This window comes from Toxorhynchites rutilus, chromosome 1 (assembly GCF_029784135.1).
Source record: "Toxorhynchites rutilus septentrionalis strain SRP chromosome 1, ASM2978413v1, whole genome shotgun sequence".
NCBI classification, from domain to species: Eukaryota; Metazoa; Arthropoda; class Insecta; order Diptera; family Culicidae; genus Toxorhynchites; species Toxorhynchites rutilus.
The window spans coordinates 44640056-44660879 of record NC_073744.1 but is presented as its reverse complement, the minus strand read 5'-3'; the positions used below and the strand labels follow the sequence as shown (position 1 = coordinate 44660879).

Here is a 20824-nt window from a genome sequence, read left to right as displayed (position 1 = left end):
TAAGACATACATACACGCCAGACGAAAAAAGATATTTGGTAGCAGACGAATTTTTTTACAAAGTGTACTATAGCGTTGCACTAAAATTTTTTGTCCAATTCGTTGATTTGTAAAAAATTTAGAGATGCTGTCAACATTGACGGAATCTCGAAAAATTACACTCACAATTGAATAAATTGGGGCTTTCATGGCGAGAGATTAACGGTGTTAGCGACAATCACAGATCACACACGTTATGATAGGAGTAGGAGACAAAGTTCATCTAGTGATATATTTGCATACTAAGAGAAAAAAGGAAAAAAAATGTTCCTTGTTCCTTCAATTGAAGCGTTTCGTGTTCGTTACTATAAGTTTGTCAAGCTTGAAACATAATTGAATGTAGACTCTTCGTAGAATAAAAGGAAAAAAATCATTACTCAAATTAGCAGCCTTCCTTCCCATTCAATAAAAAAATTCTTTTGCATGAGCTATTCCATAGTGAAGTTCGTCACTGAACAATGCCACCAACCGCTGACGTGCGAAGTTGATTTAGAAACTTGAAGAATTTTCGGAATAATATAATAGCTGTGACGTGGGAGGTTTGATTGGGTTGGAACTCTACTGGCAGTTGCATCAGCTGAGATGAAGACACTTTGATGTTTGATCGGAGCGGACGTTGGTCGTCAAATGAAGGCTGTGCTAGGACAGAAGAATTTTTCCCTCCCAACCCGTGCGTTTGCATCCCCCGAGAACGATTTTCACATCGTGTTTCAGGCACTCACCATAGGTTCTTGAACTTTGAGTTTCTCGCTGAACTCACCCTTGACATACTCGGGTTTATCTTTTGTCGGTAAGTAGATTGCCATGTTGATTAAGCTGTAGTTGAAAGATTTGAACTCATCCACAAAACACATATACGGTCCTCTACGGGCCTCTATTCTTCTGGTTTCCTAACACTACGAAACCGACGTCTCGTTCTGCTGCCTTGCCGCAACTGTGTTAGATGTGGTAGTTCTTGGATTGCAGCGATATCAACACTCAGTCTAATTTCAGGTTCCTTTCTGGACATGTTACTATAGAGATTCGTCGTTCGCAGGCGAAGTTCACGACAACGATCACGGAAATGATTAGATTCAAACGAATGGAAGCTCGGTATGTGGAATGTCCGGGCTCTCCATGAACCACCATGGATTGGCTTACAGCTGTAGCTTCGTGTTCGTGTCCGTGAACTTCGCCCACGAATGACGGATTTCTATAGTAACATGTATAAGAACCTGAAACTATTGAGAGCCAGAGCAGAGGGTAACTAGCCTCTAAGGAGGATAGTTGTAATAACTAATTCATTTCTAAGTCAGGAATTCCCTCTTTAACTTTCTCAGGTTGCCGAAAGTAAAAACAATTATGCATTGAAAGAAATGGATACACGCCCAAGTCAGGAATTCCCTCTGTGACCTTCTCAGGTTGAAAAATATATCGTCTATTTGGGGCGATTTTCTGAGTTTTTCGGTGACCTTCTCGGGTTGCTAGAACAACTTCTGTCGATAATTGAAAAAATTGAAATTTTATACGTGTGATGAATAAAAATATATAATTCGAGGGTTTCTGAAGAAGTTTTCTCAGTGATCCCAGGTCTCAATGGATATTATTTCCGAAATCTCGTTTCACCGAATATTTTTTTTTTAAATCATTTATTTTCAATTGGCTCAACAACGTTAAGCATCAATGAGCCGTGTTTGTGAATAGGGAAAAGCCCTTGTGAGTAGAACTATGCAAATGTTCTTTCTCAAAAAGGCATAAAAACCCTATAGTTTTTTCAAGAAATGATACAATATAAATAATTATATAACAATACATAATAAAATAATATTTGAGGCTTCTTCTTGAGGATTTTTTGATAGAGATAACCACCTCCTTGAAGATTGCGTGCGAATGCGTGAATCTGAATGTGTTTAAGTTCTGAGGGAAATAGTTGGAGAAAAATTAAAACATTAAAACCATAGATTATTGGTAAATAATAGAATTATTAATAACAAAAAACAAAAAAAGTTGGAGATGTAAAGATAATTAAAAATAACAGAAAAATACACACATACTCATACTTGAAAGTGTATGGACTTGAGGAAATAATATATCAACGAAATAGCATCGAGATTGCGTGTAGCCAGAACGTCGCGGATCGAAACATAGGGTGTCATTCCCTTTTCGCGGAAATTTTCTATTAAAGATAACCTGTTATTTTGAAAATCAGAGCAATACCACACAATGTGATCAATATCGTGATAACCTATACCGCAAACACATAAGTTACTATCACTAATATTAATTCGGAAAAGATGTGCATTCGAGGAATAATGATTAGACATTAGTCTGCACACTACCCGTATGAAATCACGAGAATAATTATATCCTTTGAACCATGATTTGAGGGAAACTTTAGGAATGATAGAATACAGCCACCGACCTTTATCACTTCCATTCCAACTTGTCTGCCAAGATTCAAGTGCACGTTCACGAGGAATATTGAGATATTCATCAAAAGTAATGGGCCTATGAAATAAGACTCCTTCCATTGCGCCCTTTTTAGCTAGAAAATCTGCTTTTTCATTTCCTGGTATCGAACAATGAGAGGGAATCCATACAAAAGTGATATTAAATGATCTACTCATCAAAACACTTAAAAGCTGTTGGATTCCAGACAAGAAATACGAAGAATATCTAGACCTTACCGAACGAAGTGCCTCTAAAGAGCTGAGACTATCAGAAAAGATGTAAAAATGTTCGGGTGACAAGGACTGAATATGTTGTAAAGCAGTGTATATCGCAGCCAATTCCGCAACAAACACCGAACAAGGTAAACTAAGCTTACGGAATGTGGAGAAGTCAATATTAAATACCCCAAAGCCTGTGGAACCATGAAGACTGGATCCATCAGTAAAAAAAGTTTTGGTTGAGTCAATATGTTTATATCTTGACAAGAATATTGCAGGCATAACTACTTGGCGGAGATCACCTGAAATACCACTAACATAAACTTTCATTGTCAAGTCAAAATTAATAGAAGGATTGAACAAAATTGAAGGAATGGATTGGAAACCAGATGAATCCGATGGGCTTTCCAGGGTCAGAAATTCATGATATAGTAACATTCGCTTAGATTGAGTACCTAAGGTTAGCATTTTTTCAAAGTTTGCTATCACTATCGGATTGAGTGTTTCACAACGTATCAAAAAACGGAATTATAACTCGAAAAAGCGCACAGAAAGAGGAAGGATGACAGCTAAAATTTCTAGGCTCATTGTATGCGTTGACTGCATACATCCTAGAGCAATACGCAAACAGCGATATTGAATTCTCTCCAGTTGCAGAATATGAGTACGGGCAGCGGATCTGAAGCAAAAACTTCCATACTCCATAACAGATAGAACGGTTGTTTTATACAACCTAATTAAGTCGTCAGGATGGGCCCCCCACCAAGTCCCTGTTATGGATCGAAGAAAATTTATTCGTTTCTGACATTTTTGTTTCAAGTAGCCTATGTGTTTACCCCATGTGCCTCTGGAGTCAAACACAACTCCTAAATACTTGAATGACAAAGAGAGCCTAATTGTTCTACCCAAAAGTTTAAGTTGCAGTTGAGCAGGATGGTGTTTTCTTCAAAACACAACCATCTCTGACTTTTCAGTAGAAAACTCAAAACCCAATTTACAAGCCCAATCAACCAAATTATCAAGAGAAATCTGCAAGGGATTATACAGATCAATACTGTCTTTGCCCATTACCGACACTACGCAATACTCTGCATATTGTCTCAAAGTACAATTACCTGATAAACAAACATCAATGTCATTTACATAAAAGTTGTAAAGGATTGGACTAAGACATGAGCCTTGAGGGAGACCCATGTAGCTAATTCGTAAAACTGACGAAGAACCATGGGAAAAACTCATATGTTTTTCACGCATAAGGTTAAACAGAAAACTATTTAATTTTGGAGAAAACCCATATAGATGAAGTTTTTCAAAAAGAACCTCAATGGAAACTGAATCAAAGGCACCCTTGATGTCTAGGAACACTGATGCCATTTGTTGCTTTTTACTCAAGGCGATGTCAACCTTTGATGAAAGCAGAGCAAGACAATCATTAGTTCCTTTGCCTCTACGAAACCCGAACTGCGAAGGTGAGAGAAGGTTGTTGGATTCTATCCAGCTGTCTAAGCGACTTAGAATCATTTTCTCTAATAATTTGCGAATGCAAGAAAGCATTGCTATTGGTCTATAAGAATTATAATCAGACGCAGGTTTACCAGGTTTCAGAATAGCTATAACTTTGATCTGTCGCCACTCATGTGGAACAACGTTCTGCTCAAGAAAAACATTGAACAATTTTAACAAACGATTCTTCGCATTATCAGGAAGGTTTTTCAATAAGTTGAATTTGATCCTATCTGACCCCGGAGCCGAATTGTTACATGACAGAAGTGCAAGCGAAAATTCAGCCATACTGAATGGAGGAGCAATATCATCAGATGTCTCCAGGAAGGGAGGTGGAGCGGGGGCTGAATCTGGGCATATCTTCTTGGCAAAGTCAAAAATCCACCTTTCAGAATATTCAATCTGTTCATTTGAATGAGAAGAATTTCTCATTTGTCTGGCAACTCTCCAAAGAGTGCTCAAAGAAGACTCTCGGGAAAGCCCATTCACAAAATTACGCCAATAACCTCTTTTTTTGGCTTTTATGAAGCTTTTGAATTTACGCTCCAGATAAATGTAATTGTCGTAACGTTCGCAGGAACCCGATTTACGCCAATCCTTGAACGCATTCGATTTTTCTTTATAAAGATCTGTGCAATCTTGATCCCACCACAGATTAGGAGGACGACTGCGAAACGAATTCCCAGGAAAACGTTTCGTCTGAGCATCAATAGCACTATCATGAATTAATCCACCTAGAAAATTATACTCTTCTAACGGGGGTAACTCATGAACTAATGCCACTGATTCTGAAATAATTGAAGAATATCTCTTCCAATCAATGTTTCTAGATAAATCATGCTGAACATTCATAGTTCCTGACGATTCAGAATAATTCGAAATAGAAACGGTGATTGGCAAATGATCACTTCCATGTGAATCTTGGATAACCTTCCAATAACAATCTAATCGAAATTAATGAAGGAGAGGAGGGGCCACTTTGAAACCATTTGCTTAGCTAACTGACTGATAGTAGGGAGCCAAGCAGAAATGAGACATTTCATTGAATCTGAAATTCCGAAAATATCAAAGATCCATCCAACAATCGAAGAAAAAGAAATACCTCCTGTAAATGATTGGGGTTCAGGAGCCGATTGAGAAGCGAATCTGGAATGACATGACAATTCAGGGAAATGATCGTCATAGTTAGAGGATCCCCAACCAGGAGGGTTATTGTTGGAAGGAGCAGAAAAATGAGAAGAAGCTTCTGGTTGATTAGAGGATAACCCTCTTTTTTTAGCAGGCTTGGAGGAGGAAGTATTTTTTCTCTTTCTAGCTCTTCTCGCGATTATTGGAACGAAAGTAGTATCCGATTCATCATCCTCTGATAAAACAGAGAAACGATTTTCTGAAACCTCGGATACCTGAGGTGAAGCTGCCTTAAGGATATTAGCAAAGGTTCGCTTAGAACGATCCTTAAGTGATTGTTTAAGTTTAATAGAACGGGATTTGTATTTTGGACATTCCTTAACTGTGTGAGGAACACCTCCACAAAGAATGCATTTATCAGCATCCTTATTGCAAGTGCTTTCATCATGGTCGACTCCACATTTAGAACATTTAATTTTATTGCATCAAAAGGTTTTAGTGTGACCTAACTGTTTGCAATTAGTGCATGTCATAATTTTGGGAGTAAATAATCGAACTGGAAGACGAGGCTTATCAATGAGCACATAATTTGGAAGAGCTGTGCCCTCAAAGGAGATTCTGAAAGAACCAGATGGGAAATATTTCTTTTCGTTACCATCCATTAAAAATGAATTCAGGGATCTTACTTCCAAAATTTTCACATGAGGAAGTTTTACATCATGAAAAATACCCTCTGCGTTTTCGAAATCTTTTAGTTGGAGAGATTTTTCCGAAACCACACCATCGATTTCAACAATGTGTGCCGGAATATACACTCGATATTCATCAGTGAACAAAGAATTATTAACAATCGCATTAGCGTCTTTGCAATCCGAGAGCACAACACGAAGTTTGTCTTTATTCACTTTTGTAATTTCCAAGACACTTGAGTACTTAGACTTCAAGTCTTTGCAAATTTGGGTCACCCTTAAAGGTTTCCCTTTGGGACGGAAGAATACCACCCAACGTGTTTTCGATGATCCCGAAACGTTCTGGTATTGTCGAATTCGAGAAAGATTCTTGGAAGGAACATTCTCAATGATTGAATGCTGAAGAGAATTAATTGGATTTTGAACCGAGGTGAGTGAAACAGGATCATTTGTTGGATGTGTAGAATTTTTTGTTGAGTTGGGTGTCGAATTTGACAGTAATTGATTCTTCTTTTTCTTTGAAGGACGAACTTCAGAAAAACAATCATGAGGAGTATCTACGATGGTCATATCAACATCGAAGGTTTCGTTCCCCTCCATTTAGAAAAATTTGTGAAACAAAACTGAGAGTAGAATGAGCATAAAACGTCTAACACGTACACAAGTTAAAATAATTATATATGTATTAAAAAAAAACAAATAATTAAATAAATAAAGAAACAGATAAATAGAATAAAACAAAACAAAAACTTAGCTGCTTTATATTTTCCAGTGGCAAGAAATCTTCAAAAATCCTGTTCCAAGGTTCAATACAGCTTCATACACCGAAAGTACTTGAAAATGCAAAAATCGAATATCTTCTTCGGGGAATTTCACTCGCTGAACAAATGGGTCCAGTAACTGCACTATTTCTTCCGGAAAAGATTTTCAAAACGCTGAAATGTCTTAGAGAAAGAAAAATCACAAAGAAAATCTGAAACATTCGTTATGATGAAAATTATACGTCACCTTTATTCCACGGCTTGCTGATGTATGACACCGAATATTTGGGAGCTCGTGTTCCCAGAATCACATCACTCATCACAGTGAATCCCGATTCTTCTTACCAATTCCCACTAACATTTTTTCCTTCCATGATAATCGCTATAGAGGTGATCCTTCTGGCCGCGAATATCATACTGACTTTCCTTCCCTAGCCCTGTTGACTGTAAGGATGAGGCCGGCGTCGTTATTGACTATTCACAGTTCGAATCACCGAAATTTGCACAATGACAATGATTTGCAAGCGTCATCTAGTGTGTTCTTTGTGCAATTTTGCTGGTTCAGGTCAATCACGAAGAGCAGCTGCGAGGTGTACAGTCTACCCAAATTTATGCTAATTTCCGTGTTCGTCGTTGCCGTTTGTCCTTTCTAAATTTATTTTCGTTGTAAGTTAGGGCCAATATGCTACTTTTCCGTGGTGGCGATACCTACATTCCACTGTCATCTTAGATGTAGCTGACAGAATACAGCATTGCTGATTAGTCGCTCGATTCGAGAAAGATGCTGTTTGAGCCGCTCCTAGCCTGAAGTACAAACGTTCAGTTTGTAATCCATTAGCGTTGCCTAGGATGCACCGCGTGGAGGTGAACTACCTTACATTCCGAGGCTCTCATTAAACTGTAAATATATTTGTGTTGTTGAAATCTGAAATTCCGACATAGTCAGGGTTTGTATAGTTTAGCATTTTTTACGTTTGGTTCGTTGATACAGTGCCATTTTAGTTCAATTCATGAATTCTAATTCTATGAACTGAAACATACTAATACGTTGTAGTAGAGTTGAATTTACTGAAGCGGGTTTCCCCTCATAAACCATTGTTTTATTTTCTGATACACAATACAGAATCGGATAAGAATACCTTCACTGAGATTAGCATGCTCGAAGGCGGTTGTAAATTTTTAAACATTGAATGAAAATCATTTTAGTCCGGACCCGTATATAATAATTACTAAAAGAACTCCTAGATCTTTTAACCAGAACCTTTGAAAAGTGGACTTCTAAAGTTGGACGAATTGCCACAACAATAAGGAAATGGCTGTTGTTAGTGATACTAAAAAAATATGAAAAATATGATTTGTATAGTCGTTCCTGATTATAAATTAAGAATATCGTAACCTTCCATCGAAAACGGGTGAAACCTGGAATCTCGAGTAGCTTCAATGGCTTAGGATGGATGGTGATCGGGAATGAATCTTTCTTTGTTCTTTTCACCTTTTGTGAAGATTATTGCACATTAAGTTTGACTTTGAGATAAAAATTTATTTTTGAACCCAGCTTAGAAATTAAAAACCTCTATTCATGTTTTTTTTTTATTTCAGTATTTCAATTGGATCTGAGACGTAAGTTGTTACTGCGTTAAAATATTACAGTTCTTTATCGTATTGTAGCCCCCCTCGCACATGATTCCGACGGGGGATAAGTCACTTGTAGTGTTATGACACATTCTGTTCATTATTTATTTCCGCAGATTTGGAACTGCTGTGCGTTCGGTCTCCACAATTTGAAATAAGTTGACCTTTCTTGCTGTAATTCTTTCCAAAAGAATTAGACGGATTTAGTTGTAATTGACGTTTGCCGTTTTATGTGGAATTCCACAATCGAGAAACGAGATAATGTCCGCACCATGGCTGGAAGTACGAAATTTGTACACAAAGTACGTCAAATGGGTCTCGAGCAATCCTTCGTCTCTCGGAGATGTGGAAATGACCATCAAATGGTTGTCGTATTTTATAGCCGGTTTGTTGGTTTTATTGTCAACGTGAGGACATTATGTGCTTAGGAAATGTCTGTTTTGAATTCCAGGTAGAATCAACAACTCTTCGGCCGTCTCCGAACTCGTTTATTCGTTGTCAAATTTGTTGGTGTTTTACAACGACAGAATAATTGAAAAGGCGAGTGGAGTTGCTCAGTGGTCGGATTCGTCACCGGTGGCAAGTTGGATTAAGATTGCCTTGACAACGTTGGAATACTGCGAGGTTTTTATTGAATTGTCGGCGTATAAAATCTGGGGTCCCAGTGGACGATGGTTTTTCATTATTGTCGTGCAGACGTTCAAGTAAGTGGTTTGATTTTTGTCTGGAAGTCATGGACATAAAAATTAGAGATGCCTTTATCGTCAATGTGACTAGAAATTAATACAGCATATTAGAACTGCTGCGATAACGGCTAAAAACTAAGGATTAGTTGTTGATATCAGAGATTATATGATATGATCAAAACGCGTACACTTAGCATAGTAAGTACGTGAACACGTACTTTTTGTTCCATAAATGACGAAATGCATCCTTTGAAGTCTGCATAGATTCATCGACGAACCGAAATATTGTTCTTCTATGAAATTTCACGATTTGTGAAAGATTCATACACTATTAAAAGATAGAAAAATTGTCACACTATTGCGTTCTATTAGGTCATTACTTATAGATACTGATAACATTTTTGACGAATGACAAATTCAACACCCTAAATGAATACTTCCAGGTGCATTGGTCGACTGATCCTTACGTTGTGTTGTCAGAACAATAACATTGTCAAAAACCCGCCCATCCCAGTGTTGAACAGGAAAACTATCAACGAACCACGACCGGGAAACGTTTCCTTCCACGATCTGAGTCAGACTGTTCGACTGAAGCGGTCCGGCCGGGTATTACGGAAGGTAGACGGAGCTCCACCGGCAGTTGCCCGCGCATGGAAGCCTCTAAAGCATGTGATTGACTCGTATCCTATTCAATGCAGTGGCCGGTTCGTTCGTACGGCCGAGTTGATATACATACTGAAACCACTCGTACATCTTGCCTGCGTACGAAAGTATGGTTTGAAGAGTTGGAAGTCATATCTGGTTCCAATGGCTATCGATCTAGCGAGGTACGTTTTTTTTCATCATTCATTGAGAATATATGCTTTATTTTACTTTCGTTGCAGCCTTCGTATTTACTACATGAATCGCGAGGACCTCTCTACAGAACAAAAACAGGAGCTGTCTCGTCGATGCGTATCAATGTTGTTGTATTTGATGCGATCGCCTTTTTATGATAAATTCAGCAAAGATAAAATTGCTGCTTTGCTGAATAAAGTCGGCAACAACATTCCATTGACGGGAGTACTTACCAAACTGGTTCTCTCTTACATTCCACATTGGCAGGAGACCTATTTCTATATGTGGTCTACGTAACCAAATAATTCTTCGTATGACATTGTAACATAAATCATTATTTAACGTAAAGCACAGTTGGTGTGCATTATCTTGCAGGGACGTTTGTGTGTGCGGGTACGGCGATATTTTATTTACCCTAGATGGGGGGATTGAGTAAAAAAAACCTTAATGGAAAAATGAAATGCGGGAGTGTATTGCGAAGGCCGAAATCATGATGTATTTCAGTTTGCTGTAGACTGAATGGTACACATCGTGATTGAATCTAATCAATTGAGTCTAATTCAGTGTATATCTTAATGTGACGGTGGTGTTCTTTTTGGGTTCCACGCTTGTAGTAATGCTCGTGCTAACGTAGCTGAATAGAGGCTACTGCCCGTAGCGAAGAACTTTGTTAAGATGTCATTAATTGAACAAATTGATCGTTTGACAGAGTGCTGTGTGTGAGTCCACAGATTTAGAACCACTGTTCATTCATCTTGATTTGAATCAAATGGGAGAAAGGTTGCCCATGAATATTTATGTTCAATCCTCATACATTTATAGTTTTCATTCCCTCGTAGATTTTTAATCAGGGCTCATTGTTGAAATTTTGGGACGAATATAACATTTTTACTGAAAACCAACTATTTGATTATTTATCACATTTCCCATATGCAAATCATATTCCATGTCAAAGGTCGTGGTATCCGAGGCTTACGAAGTGCATCCAGATGTCATCGGCCGGTTGACGACCGAGAGACGATTCAAACTTTCAGCACAGAAGAGCGGCCATATGGTAATATGGATGTCACAGACATATGTACATGGATGTCACAGACATCAGGATCCCACTTCCAGGATCCAACTGTACAATGAATAGATTCTTCGTCGAAAAACATTAAAGATCCTCTGAGAGTTGGTCGACCACAAACTTAGCTTCCTCCGCAATTTCGAAGAAGTTAAGAAGATCTGTGCCACCCTGTTCAACCTTCTGAAAACTACTTCCAAATCGTATCGGATCAATAACAGGAAGATTCGGTTACGGGCGGCCAAAGTTATCATCAGCAGCTGTCTCACCTATGGCCTCCAGCTAACGTGTTGGGCCGGAGACAAGGTCCCGAAAACTCTGTCTGTATATGTATAACAAGGGGCTACGGACTATCTATGGCCTCTTGTCATGAACACCAGCTGCCTCTGTCTGCGTTGAAATTGGGGAACCCTCTTTCGACCTAATCATCGACTTTGACATTGTATCTAGGACTGCCAGTTCTTTGTCGAAAAGCAGCGATAGGGGGGGGGGGACCCACCTGACTGCCCTTAGCAACACGATTCTGCAGCGGGTGATGCATTCCAACTTTCCCCCGGTGGCAAAACAACCCTGGTTTGGTGTGAACGATTGAAGGTTCCCAACGGATACCGTTCTCCACCCCAACTTCCGAGCCGGGGTGAGCTCGTCCGGTCTGCCAAAACATTTTCAGGGTCACTATAGCAAAAAAAAAAAATACCGTCTCCACGAAAGAGGAATTTGATTTTTGATTCATCCCCTTAAAGTCAGAAAACACCTTACTCACATGAAAAAATAAATTTATCCAGATTCTCTCAGGAGGTGATAGACGATCATATTTGATGAAAAAAAATCCTTCTACGCATATGTTCGAATTTCAACAATGACAGAGTTATGGAACTTTTTTTTTGTTTCGGACTCTGTTGCCTCAAACTGTCTCTACACTACAAAGTACTACGGAAGTCGATTCTGTTGCTTTCATTTGAAAGATGAAAATTTAGACAGGATGTAGTAGTGGAACATCTAAATTAGTGGATTTTAATAACCTTTTGGAGCTTGAGCTTGGGTAGACTGTACAATTCGTAGTTGCTCTCCTTGATTGACCTGAATCAACCAAATTGCACAAAGAACACACAGAATGACGCTTGGGATTAGCAAATCATTCTCGTTGTGAGATTTCCGGTGATTCGAGCTTTAAATGGTCAATAACGACGCTGGCCACGTCCTTACAGTCACCAGGGGAAGAGAAGGAATGTTAGTATGGTATTCGCCGCCCGAAGGCCAGAAGGGTCGCCTTTATAGCGTGGTTCCCTAGCATTTATCATGGAAGCGATAGTTGTCAGTGGGAATGGTTAAGAAAAATCAGGATTCACTTCGGTAAATGATGTGATTATGTAAATGCGAACAATTGACTTCTCGACAAAAAAAAAATCCGAAAATCTCATGTGTTACAATACGCGGCAGAGATTATCTTTAGGTGTCCTGAGAAGGAAAATCTGTAAAATTAATACATTTTATATAATATATTGTATTCATATATTCTAGTATTCATCGCATGTACTTTTCATCGAAATTCAACCGCGTTGGCGGAGATTCAATAGTGGGAAACCTAAGAAGGTAACCGAGAAAACTCCTCCAAGGCCAACCGATCCGGTGATATGTTCCGTTATTCATCACACCTACTCTGAGCCTGATCACGAACATCACCTCACGGTGAAAGCAAAATGAAGTGTATATAACCTTGCATACAAATCATCTCGCCCTCACTGCGAAGTATCACATTTCAATCGCGACGACGGAGGATAACACCTTTAGGCGGCGGTGACACTGGATGCAGAGAAGTGATCGTACGAATTGTATGCAATAGTGAAAGTAAACAACCACATTGAGTTGTATTGGTGTGGTTACATTGCTTCCCCCTTGCTTCGTTCGAATTCGTCTGTTTCTATCGAACAAAATTGTTTGTTTCTATTCGTACAATCAAATTTTCGTGCGTACTCCTATCAAAAGTAACCTTAGCCTTATAGTAAAACGAACAGATGAAATATTTGAAGGTTCTTCAAGGCGCAAATTTAAAAACTATTTTGAAGAAATTTCACGATATGCAATTTACTATTTACGGATTAAGTGCGCTACACATACAACGTCCCGTCACTGTAAAGTCAACGTAAAGGAATGAAATGTCAAATATTCTCCCATGGAAATCGTATGGTAGCATTTACATACACAATCACCGACAACTTTGACGTCAGCAAAATAAGTCCAAGAGAATAGTTGATGGGATGCGAGATGAAGAATAGAAGGTGGGAAGATTCACGAGTTTTGGTTGTGTTAAACTTTGATTGTATTAGTAGCCTGGAAGATTGGAAGTTCACATATCAGGCATACCAGTCAGTTAAACAAATGTTACAACGTTGAGTGTGTCAGCGAATAAATTTGAAAGAGGATATATAGAAACTAATTACATATTTCCAAAATATATGTTTCGCATTATAAAAAAAAACAGAACATGTCACAAACTAAAATGTTTATTTTTTTCTTTGCTTTCTTCTTATATCAGAAATAGTATTCTAATGTCTACTACGTTTGGATTTTAGAGCAACTTCATGGAAGTTTTTCTCTTGTCAGCAATTGTAATTACTTTTTTCACAATTAGAGTGTTGAACACTTCATTCGTCTAAAACTAAGACACAAGCGGAAAACTTTTCGTCTCAATCTAGTTCATAAGGAGTCAATTTAATTTATTTTTCAAGTGAATTTTACATGAAAAAACTTGCAACATTTTTTCCCATCCACTGTTGAAGGTTTCTCCGTTAAAAGAACAAAAGATGTGACTCTGACTTTGTTTATTTACGTTTTTGGTCGGCGAACGAGAAGAAAAATTGAATTGAAATTATGTTTAGAATACCTCAATAATACTGAAATTTCAGTTTCTGCTAAATTGCCAGTTGGGCTTTTATGATTTTGAACGCTAACATTGTTTTTAAGAAAAAAAAATTGTTCGTTCATTTCATCTGCTTATTTTTACTTGTAATAACAACACTTTTCCTATGTAGTGGACTATTATAAGAAAAGTAACATGCATAAACAAAATCTGTGACGTCACAGATTTAAAAATCTTCCCACCTTTCATTTTCCATCTCGGATGGGATGGTGACAGTGACGCTGTATGTGTAGCGTACTTTATTCTTCACTATTGACGATTAACGTTTTGCTACTTGCGGAATACAATAAACGATAATTGAATATCACTTGCGATTTTAGTTTTTTAGGTTTTAGATGAATATCTCACTATTTTGAATGTGGATAAATATTATTGTACTAATATAAAAATTTAAAAAAATACATTGAAAATAATAAGCCTAAAACTAATTATCATGTTATACACGATCCCATCACTTGCGATAATATCATTACTACAACACTGCACACTCTTCATTAGGTTGAAACTAAGATAAGATCAGACAATAGGGGGTCTTTTACGGACCCAATTTCTGTCAGTCGTTCTGATTTCTGATTGGCTGATTTCGATAAATTTTGTAAACAAAGCCGATTTTTTCAGTGTTGCCAATAAAAATAAATAGCGTTGGATTTGTATTGAAATTAGAAATGGTGAATTTAATGAATATTACGATATTTAGTTTAAAGTAAATGTGAAAGAATTATATGCTAGTTTATGTATGTGTTTTTCCTCAATATATAGTTTCCATTGCTAAGAGGAAATGGAAAGTCTCATCATTCACTATGCAGATGGGAGAGTTGTTAGCTCTAGCTCGTAAATATGAAAAAAGAGATGGTTGATACCATCCAGGTTGTGTTTTGCTGACTAACAATTGTTACACTGCTGACATGTACTTTCCCGCTGACTTATTTTGATGATGTAAAGAGCTATATAGAACAACGAATTTTGTTCTGTTCTGTCGAGGAAAGTTTTCGCTTCATCGATGGTGTACTCATAGTCGAATTCAATATTCATGTCATCCACATTATCACTAAAATTAGATGAAGCTGAAATTCGATATGATGTCGATGCTGCTTCACTGTCCATCAATTTCTGGGCTGAACATTCTTCTCACCGCTTTGATAGCAAGTTCATCAATCCAACAAGATGTTCTTGTGTATCGGCTGTATGCGAAGCATTCGGTACTACGGTCATGTATTGCGAAAGAGTCACGATTTTCAAGTTGTTTCTGAATTGGAAATGGAGTTGAGCGCCGTTGTTGTGCACGAATCAACGAGAAAAGATTCTCCAGACAATCTTGGAAGAGTTGTTATGGATGTCATTATTATATTATAGACATGGGTATTTAAAAGACTTATTTTATCCTTTATCCTTTTTGAGATTGCCTTACTGAAAATATGCAAATTCATTAAATTCGCACCAACCAAATACGAAATTTTATAATATTTGGCAACTCTGGCATCTTCATATCATGGCTTCGTTTTTGTACGACGAAGAAGAGTAAGGAGCCAGTTGTCTCATCTTGTCTTAGGGTTGAAATCAAGAAACACAAACACATATGGAATATAAGTTAATCGGGTGTGGTTTCTGATCGCCTCATTTATTTCACCATCGCGATCCTCATTGCGACCAGCGACTAAAATATATTTTTATTTCACATATGGATTTTTAAATATGGTGATAAAATCACTGAAGGAATCAAATACAATTCGAGCGCTCTTCTAGCAGTCACCGACAATTTTCTGCACCTCACTCACAGACTCGCACTTATAGCGGGCATCGTTAAATGACACGACCGAACGTGGACATTTTCAAAATGAGAGAACTCAATTAAAATTTACTGATACACTATAATATTCTAGAAATTTCGCCACCACAGAACTGTATATTTTCAAATACACACAACTGCGTACACAAATTGCACTTTGTAAAATGGACGGAGCAAAAACATGTCTATTCATGTTCAGTGTCTCGTCAACAAAATAAAAGTGATCACCAAGTGGATAACTAAATCCATTCTACTTCCTCCAGTTGATTCATTTGGAACTTCTAATGCACTTTATCCTATCACTAAAAAACTTTGTACTTGTTAGCCAGTAAAGCACAATTATTGAAAAATAGAACAGAGCGTGAACGGACACGTCTGCCTTCCACCGCAGCTAAACTCGAACTACAGGATTTAAATAACATTTTGGAAGTGAAAAACTTAAAAGTTAATTATTTTAATGTGTTATTATTAATTTCATCCTAAAAATTTATATTAAACTAGATTGTGTCTATCAATTAAATTGAAGCTCCCTAACCGCTCTACAATTTGTTCTCTGACACTCAACTTCTATCTTTCTTAATTTGGTTGCAATATCGATATAAACAATTCCTGGTGAAAATTCAAGCAAAATCTTCAAAAATCACAATTCTTACCCCACTGTACATGTAATAGCCACTTAAATTACACCTTAACGTTGAAAGGTTACATTTCTTCTTGAAATAAGTCATTTTTGAAATATAAAAAAAATATTTTTTTCCAAACTGTATTATAATCGGGTCCAAAATTGTTTATAATCGAATCACATATAATCAAGTCTGCATATGATCGAGTCCGTCCTGTATACGGACGGCTCAAAATGACCATCAGGAGTTGGATTTGGGGTAACCGACAGTAATAACAGACTGATTCCTAGCAAAAAAGTGGCGGAAATCTGTCAGATTTTCTCGGCAGAGGAGGCCGGTATTTTAGAGGCAACCACAAACTCGTCCTCCAAGCCGCTGCTGCAAGTGCGGCAAGTGCCATTGATGCCATCGGTGCGGCTAGGTCCAAACACCCATGGGTACAGGCTGTCAGGAAGTGCCTATTGCCCGACACTGTGTTCATGTGGGATCCCGGACACAGTGGCATCGCAGGGAATGAAGCGGTCGACCGATTTGCCGGTATCGGTCACACCCTTTTTTCACTCGGGAGGTGCCGCTTGACGACATGAAGTAGTGGATCACCAACTCTTTTCGCACCTTTTGGTCTGAAAGGTGGCACGCAGAGAGAGAGAGAGAGAGAGAGCAGTTCCTCAGAAAGGTTGAGGGCTCGATTGCAGGGTTCGAGGACGTAAAAATGATGCGATAACAACGAATCCTGTCCAGACTGAGGACCGATCATTGCTCGGTCTCGGTCTCGGTTTTGTTCAATTATTAAATGTTTGAATGTGTTCTTTTCTCGTTGTTATTTCAAGGTCAAATGTATGCAGTAATTTGATGTTAATGTTTTTTTGTATATTTAATGAAAGTTGTTGTACCTTGCGGCAATGTCTGCTGCCATCACTACAGAGGCGAACCAGCCAAGCAGACTGAAAGCCTCTCAAATAAATAATAGAAAAAAATGCTCATGAAGTTCGATTGCGTGGTTATGGACGACGAAACCTACGTCAAAACAGTCTTCAAAAAGCTTCCTGGGTACGAGTTTTATACGGCAACCGGAAAAGGGAAAGGTGGCAGAAATTTTTAAGCCTGTGAATCTGTCGCTGAAAATATCTGGTTTAGGAGGCTGTACCTATAGCTTGTTAAGCAACATTTTTATTGCAACCGAGATACTCAACTTTAAAATTTACGTTGTTACCGTTTAGAAATTAGTTCTTCAATTAATGTAGTTAGATATAGAATTAAATAAATTAGAGTATAGGAAATTTCAAATGAACTAGGATTTAAGTTAGCTATAAATATAATTACACACACATATACTCACACCGAACACATAAACCTGTTGTCGGGCGAAAACGCCATAAAAGCCGTGGATTGCGCAATAGATATTTGATAAGCGACATCCGAAAAAGGGAACGATGGGAAAAGGAAAGCACTACTGGGTCTACAATAAAAGCTCTTTATCCAAGGCACAACAAAAGCTATTAAAGTGATCCCGATTATAGAAATTCAAATAAAACATTTGAAAACTGCAGTTCGACCTGAAAGGACGGAAGGATCAGGACCCAATATTTTTGCCCTGAATTCAGATTCCCCGGAGCGAAACGATTTTGAGGAAGATTGCTGCCGTCCACGAAGCTCTGCAGCAACGAGCAACTTGAGTTACCAACCCTATAGTAACTCTTCGAGCTACGGCAAAGCTCGCGGCGCCCAGGTTTCGCTCGACAACATCCGGCCGGCCACATCACACTGACATATACACAAATGTAAGTTGAATAAACAAAAAAAAAAAGGAATCTATCTGTGTTTTTACTTGTGAACTGAATCCTTGATTTGTGCCCAAAAAGAGAGTGAGCCGATCTTGAGCCTCCGAGTGTCAAGCTCGAGCTAGCCGAGTTAAAAGAGGCAGTTGAAAGCCCACCCTCAATGGTCCCCGTGGCTTAGACCAGGGATCGAGGGCTTTTCTAGGATTAGCCCTTCTGGCTAGTCTGACATAAATAAGAGAGAGTAACAACGTGAAGAATTGTCTGGAAAACGTCTGTTGTCAACTGCCAAGCTGTGAAAAAGTATTTTTGGCGTAGGACTACATCTTTCATTTCTATACTGGGGTGTAAGTTCAAAGTTTCGAAAACGAGAGCGTTACGCCGGACCACCAAGATTGTGAGCGTTAATACCTCCTAACCAATTGAACGAAATGTTATGATAAACATTTCATTCGAAAGATAAAATGTCTACGCGTTATATGCATGTTACTTATTGATCTAAAAATCTAATTTGTTTCAATAGCTCAAAATTTGATAAGAAGCAATCGAACTTTTTTTTTCCTATATCACAATGTGTGTTCTTTTATCAAAGTAATCCTGTAGAAAAGTTTACATATTCTGTAATTTATTAGGTTTTGTCATTTGTTAGGTTATGTTGTTGCAACACCTTCCGCACATAGTTGATTCAAACCGAGTTAATTGCCCAATAAAGTTCTACTTTTTTATTTTGTCCCGTACACGCCCACACGAACTGAACGGAAACCATTCTAAAAACGGTCTGACAGGGAACGTGTACGCGACAAAGTCGTGTTTCACGTGTAATTATACGAAATTTATGATAAGATGCGAGAATGCATTCCACTCTCTCTCTCTCTTTCTCTCTCTCTCTCTTTCTCTCTCTCTCTCTCTCTCTCTCTTTCTGATGAAATTTTAACTCACTATTTAAATACGACAAAAACTGTATTCAGTCAGCATACATGAATGGGATGCATTTCGCTTGATCCATTCATTCAGACTTAGCATCGGACTGCATGGACACGTTCTAGTATTTACTTCATAACACCGCTGGCTGTTCAAATGTAGTAAGCCGAACACCAGTTAATTCTAGGACAGCACGACACACAAAGGTGTGAAGCGTTGAGTTGGATAATATAACACTGATTATGCAATACTTCATTGCTCCTCCGTCTTATTTAGATTCAGTGACATCAGACCGGTTGAACGGTACCAAAACATGTCATTGTATATTAGGTTGGGGAAAAAGTTATCTATTATTTTCTCGGTAGCTGGCTTTAGTAATTAATATCCCGCGTAACATCCATTCAGTTGTGAGTTACAGGGTGTTAACATTTGATATCAACAAAGAGAAAATTCGGTACATTTTACATTTTTTTATAAAGGTGAAAATGCAAGCCAGGCCGCTGAAATTGTAAATGGTGTTTATGGCGCCGATACTGCAACAGTAAAATACGTGCAATTTAATTTATTTAAAAAATTTTTTTTTAGAAAAGTGATTGGCTAGAAACGTCTAGAATTGGTCAACAGAAGAGTCGTTGTGTTCCATCAGGACAACGCAAGGCCACACAATTCCGAGAGCTTGATTGGGATATTTTAATGCATCCAACATATAGTGAGGACCTGGCACCAAGCGATTAACACCTTTTATTTGCATTGTAAATCTTCCTGAGTAATAAGAAATTAGGATCCAGAGAAGCCCGTAAAAATCTATTGCTTGAGTTTTTCGCCAATAACGACCGAGACTTCCATGACAGAGGCATTATGAATTTAGAATGGCAACAAATTTTACAACAAAACGGTGCATATTTGACCCAAATCGGACAATCCGGAGCATATTAAAAAAAGTTTTGAATTTCACCCACAAGTAATGGATAACTTTTTCCCCAACCTAATATTTAATTGCTTCTCGTTATATGCAGGTATCAGGTGATGAACAGTTAAGCTGTGAACTTGGTGTGATGCGCTATAAGTGTTACACATGAGAATATATGGAAACTTGGTAATCACTATAAACGTATCCCAATATTAGTTGAACATAGTTCGTGGTTGAGCATTTAACAACAGCAGTGTTGATCAGAAATTGATGTCACTTCTCATTCGGGGCATCGTCGTCTATGCGGTCAAGGTTTCTGGTGTAATTAGACTTTTTTCAGTGAACCCTGTCGTGGGGTTGATGAATTTCAATAGAACGACAACATCGAAGTGTTGCTTAATACTATTTGGATGTTTTCTACAAATCCTGTGTTCAATTTTGAAAGCAGTTCAATAGTTTGGGTTCATTAAAAGGAGAATATTTACTGTCTTTATATTCATTTATTGAGAATGTAATGCTTCTTGAATGGCACTAACGTTGCCAAAGAAACTTTCATCGTCTCAACGTAGGTATTAATAGCGTAATTTTTAAAAGTATTAGGTTGGGGAGAAAGTAATCCATTATTTTTGGGTGAAATTCAAAACTATTTTTAATATGCTTTGGTTTGACCGATTTTGGTCAAATAGGCATCGTTTCGTTGTAAAATTTGTTGCTATTCTAAAGGTAGCTTCATAAAGTCTCTATCATAGAGGTCTTGGTTCTTATTGACGAAAAACTCTAGCAATGGATTACAGTTATACCTCGATAATGCAACTTTATTTTTTTTTCTCGTTACGCTATATTACGTTATATCGAAGCAAAAAAATTTTTTTTTATGATTGATGTAAAACTGTTTAT

At 37.9% G+C, this 20824-nt stretch overlaps 1 protein-coding gene across 1 annotated transcript; it reads left to right on the top strand.

Annotated features, from left to right (window-relative positions):
- The first annotated feature begins 8508 nt into the window (after positions 1 to 8508).
- LOC129762627 (peroxisomal membrane protein PEX16) lies at positions 8509 to 18066 on the top strand. Its single transcript, XM_055761082.1, has 4 exons — positions 8509 to 8785; positions 8852 to 9104; positions 9530 to 9913; positions 9971 to 18066. The coding sequence occupies exons 1-4, from the start codon at positions 8662 to 8664 to the stop codon at positions 10218 to 10220; spliced, it is 1011 nt and encodes a 336-aa protein (XP_055617057.1). The 5' UTR covers positions 8509 to 8661; the 3' UTR covers positions 10221 to 18066.
- Positions 18067 to 20824: the final 2758 nt, after the last annotated feature.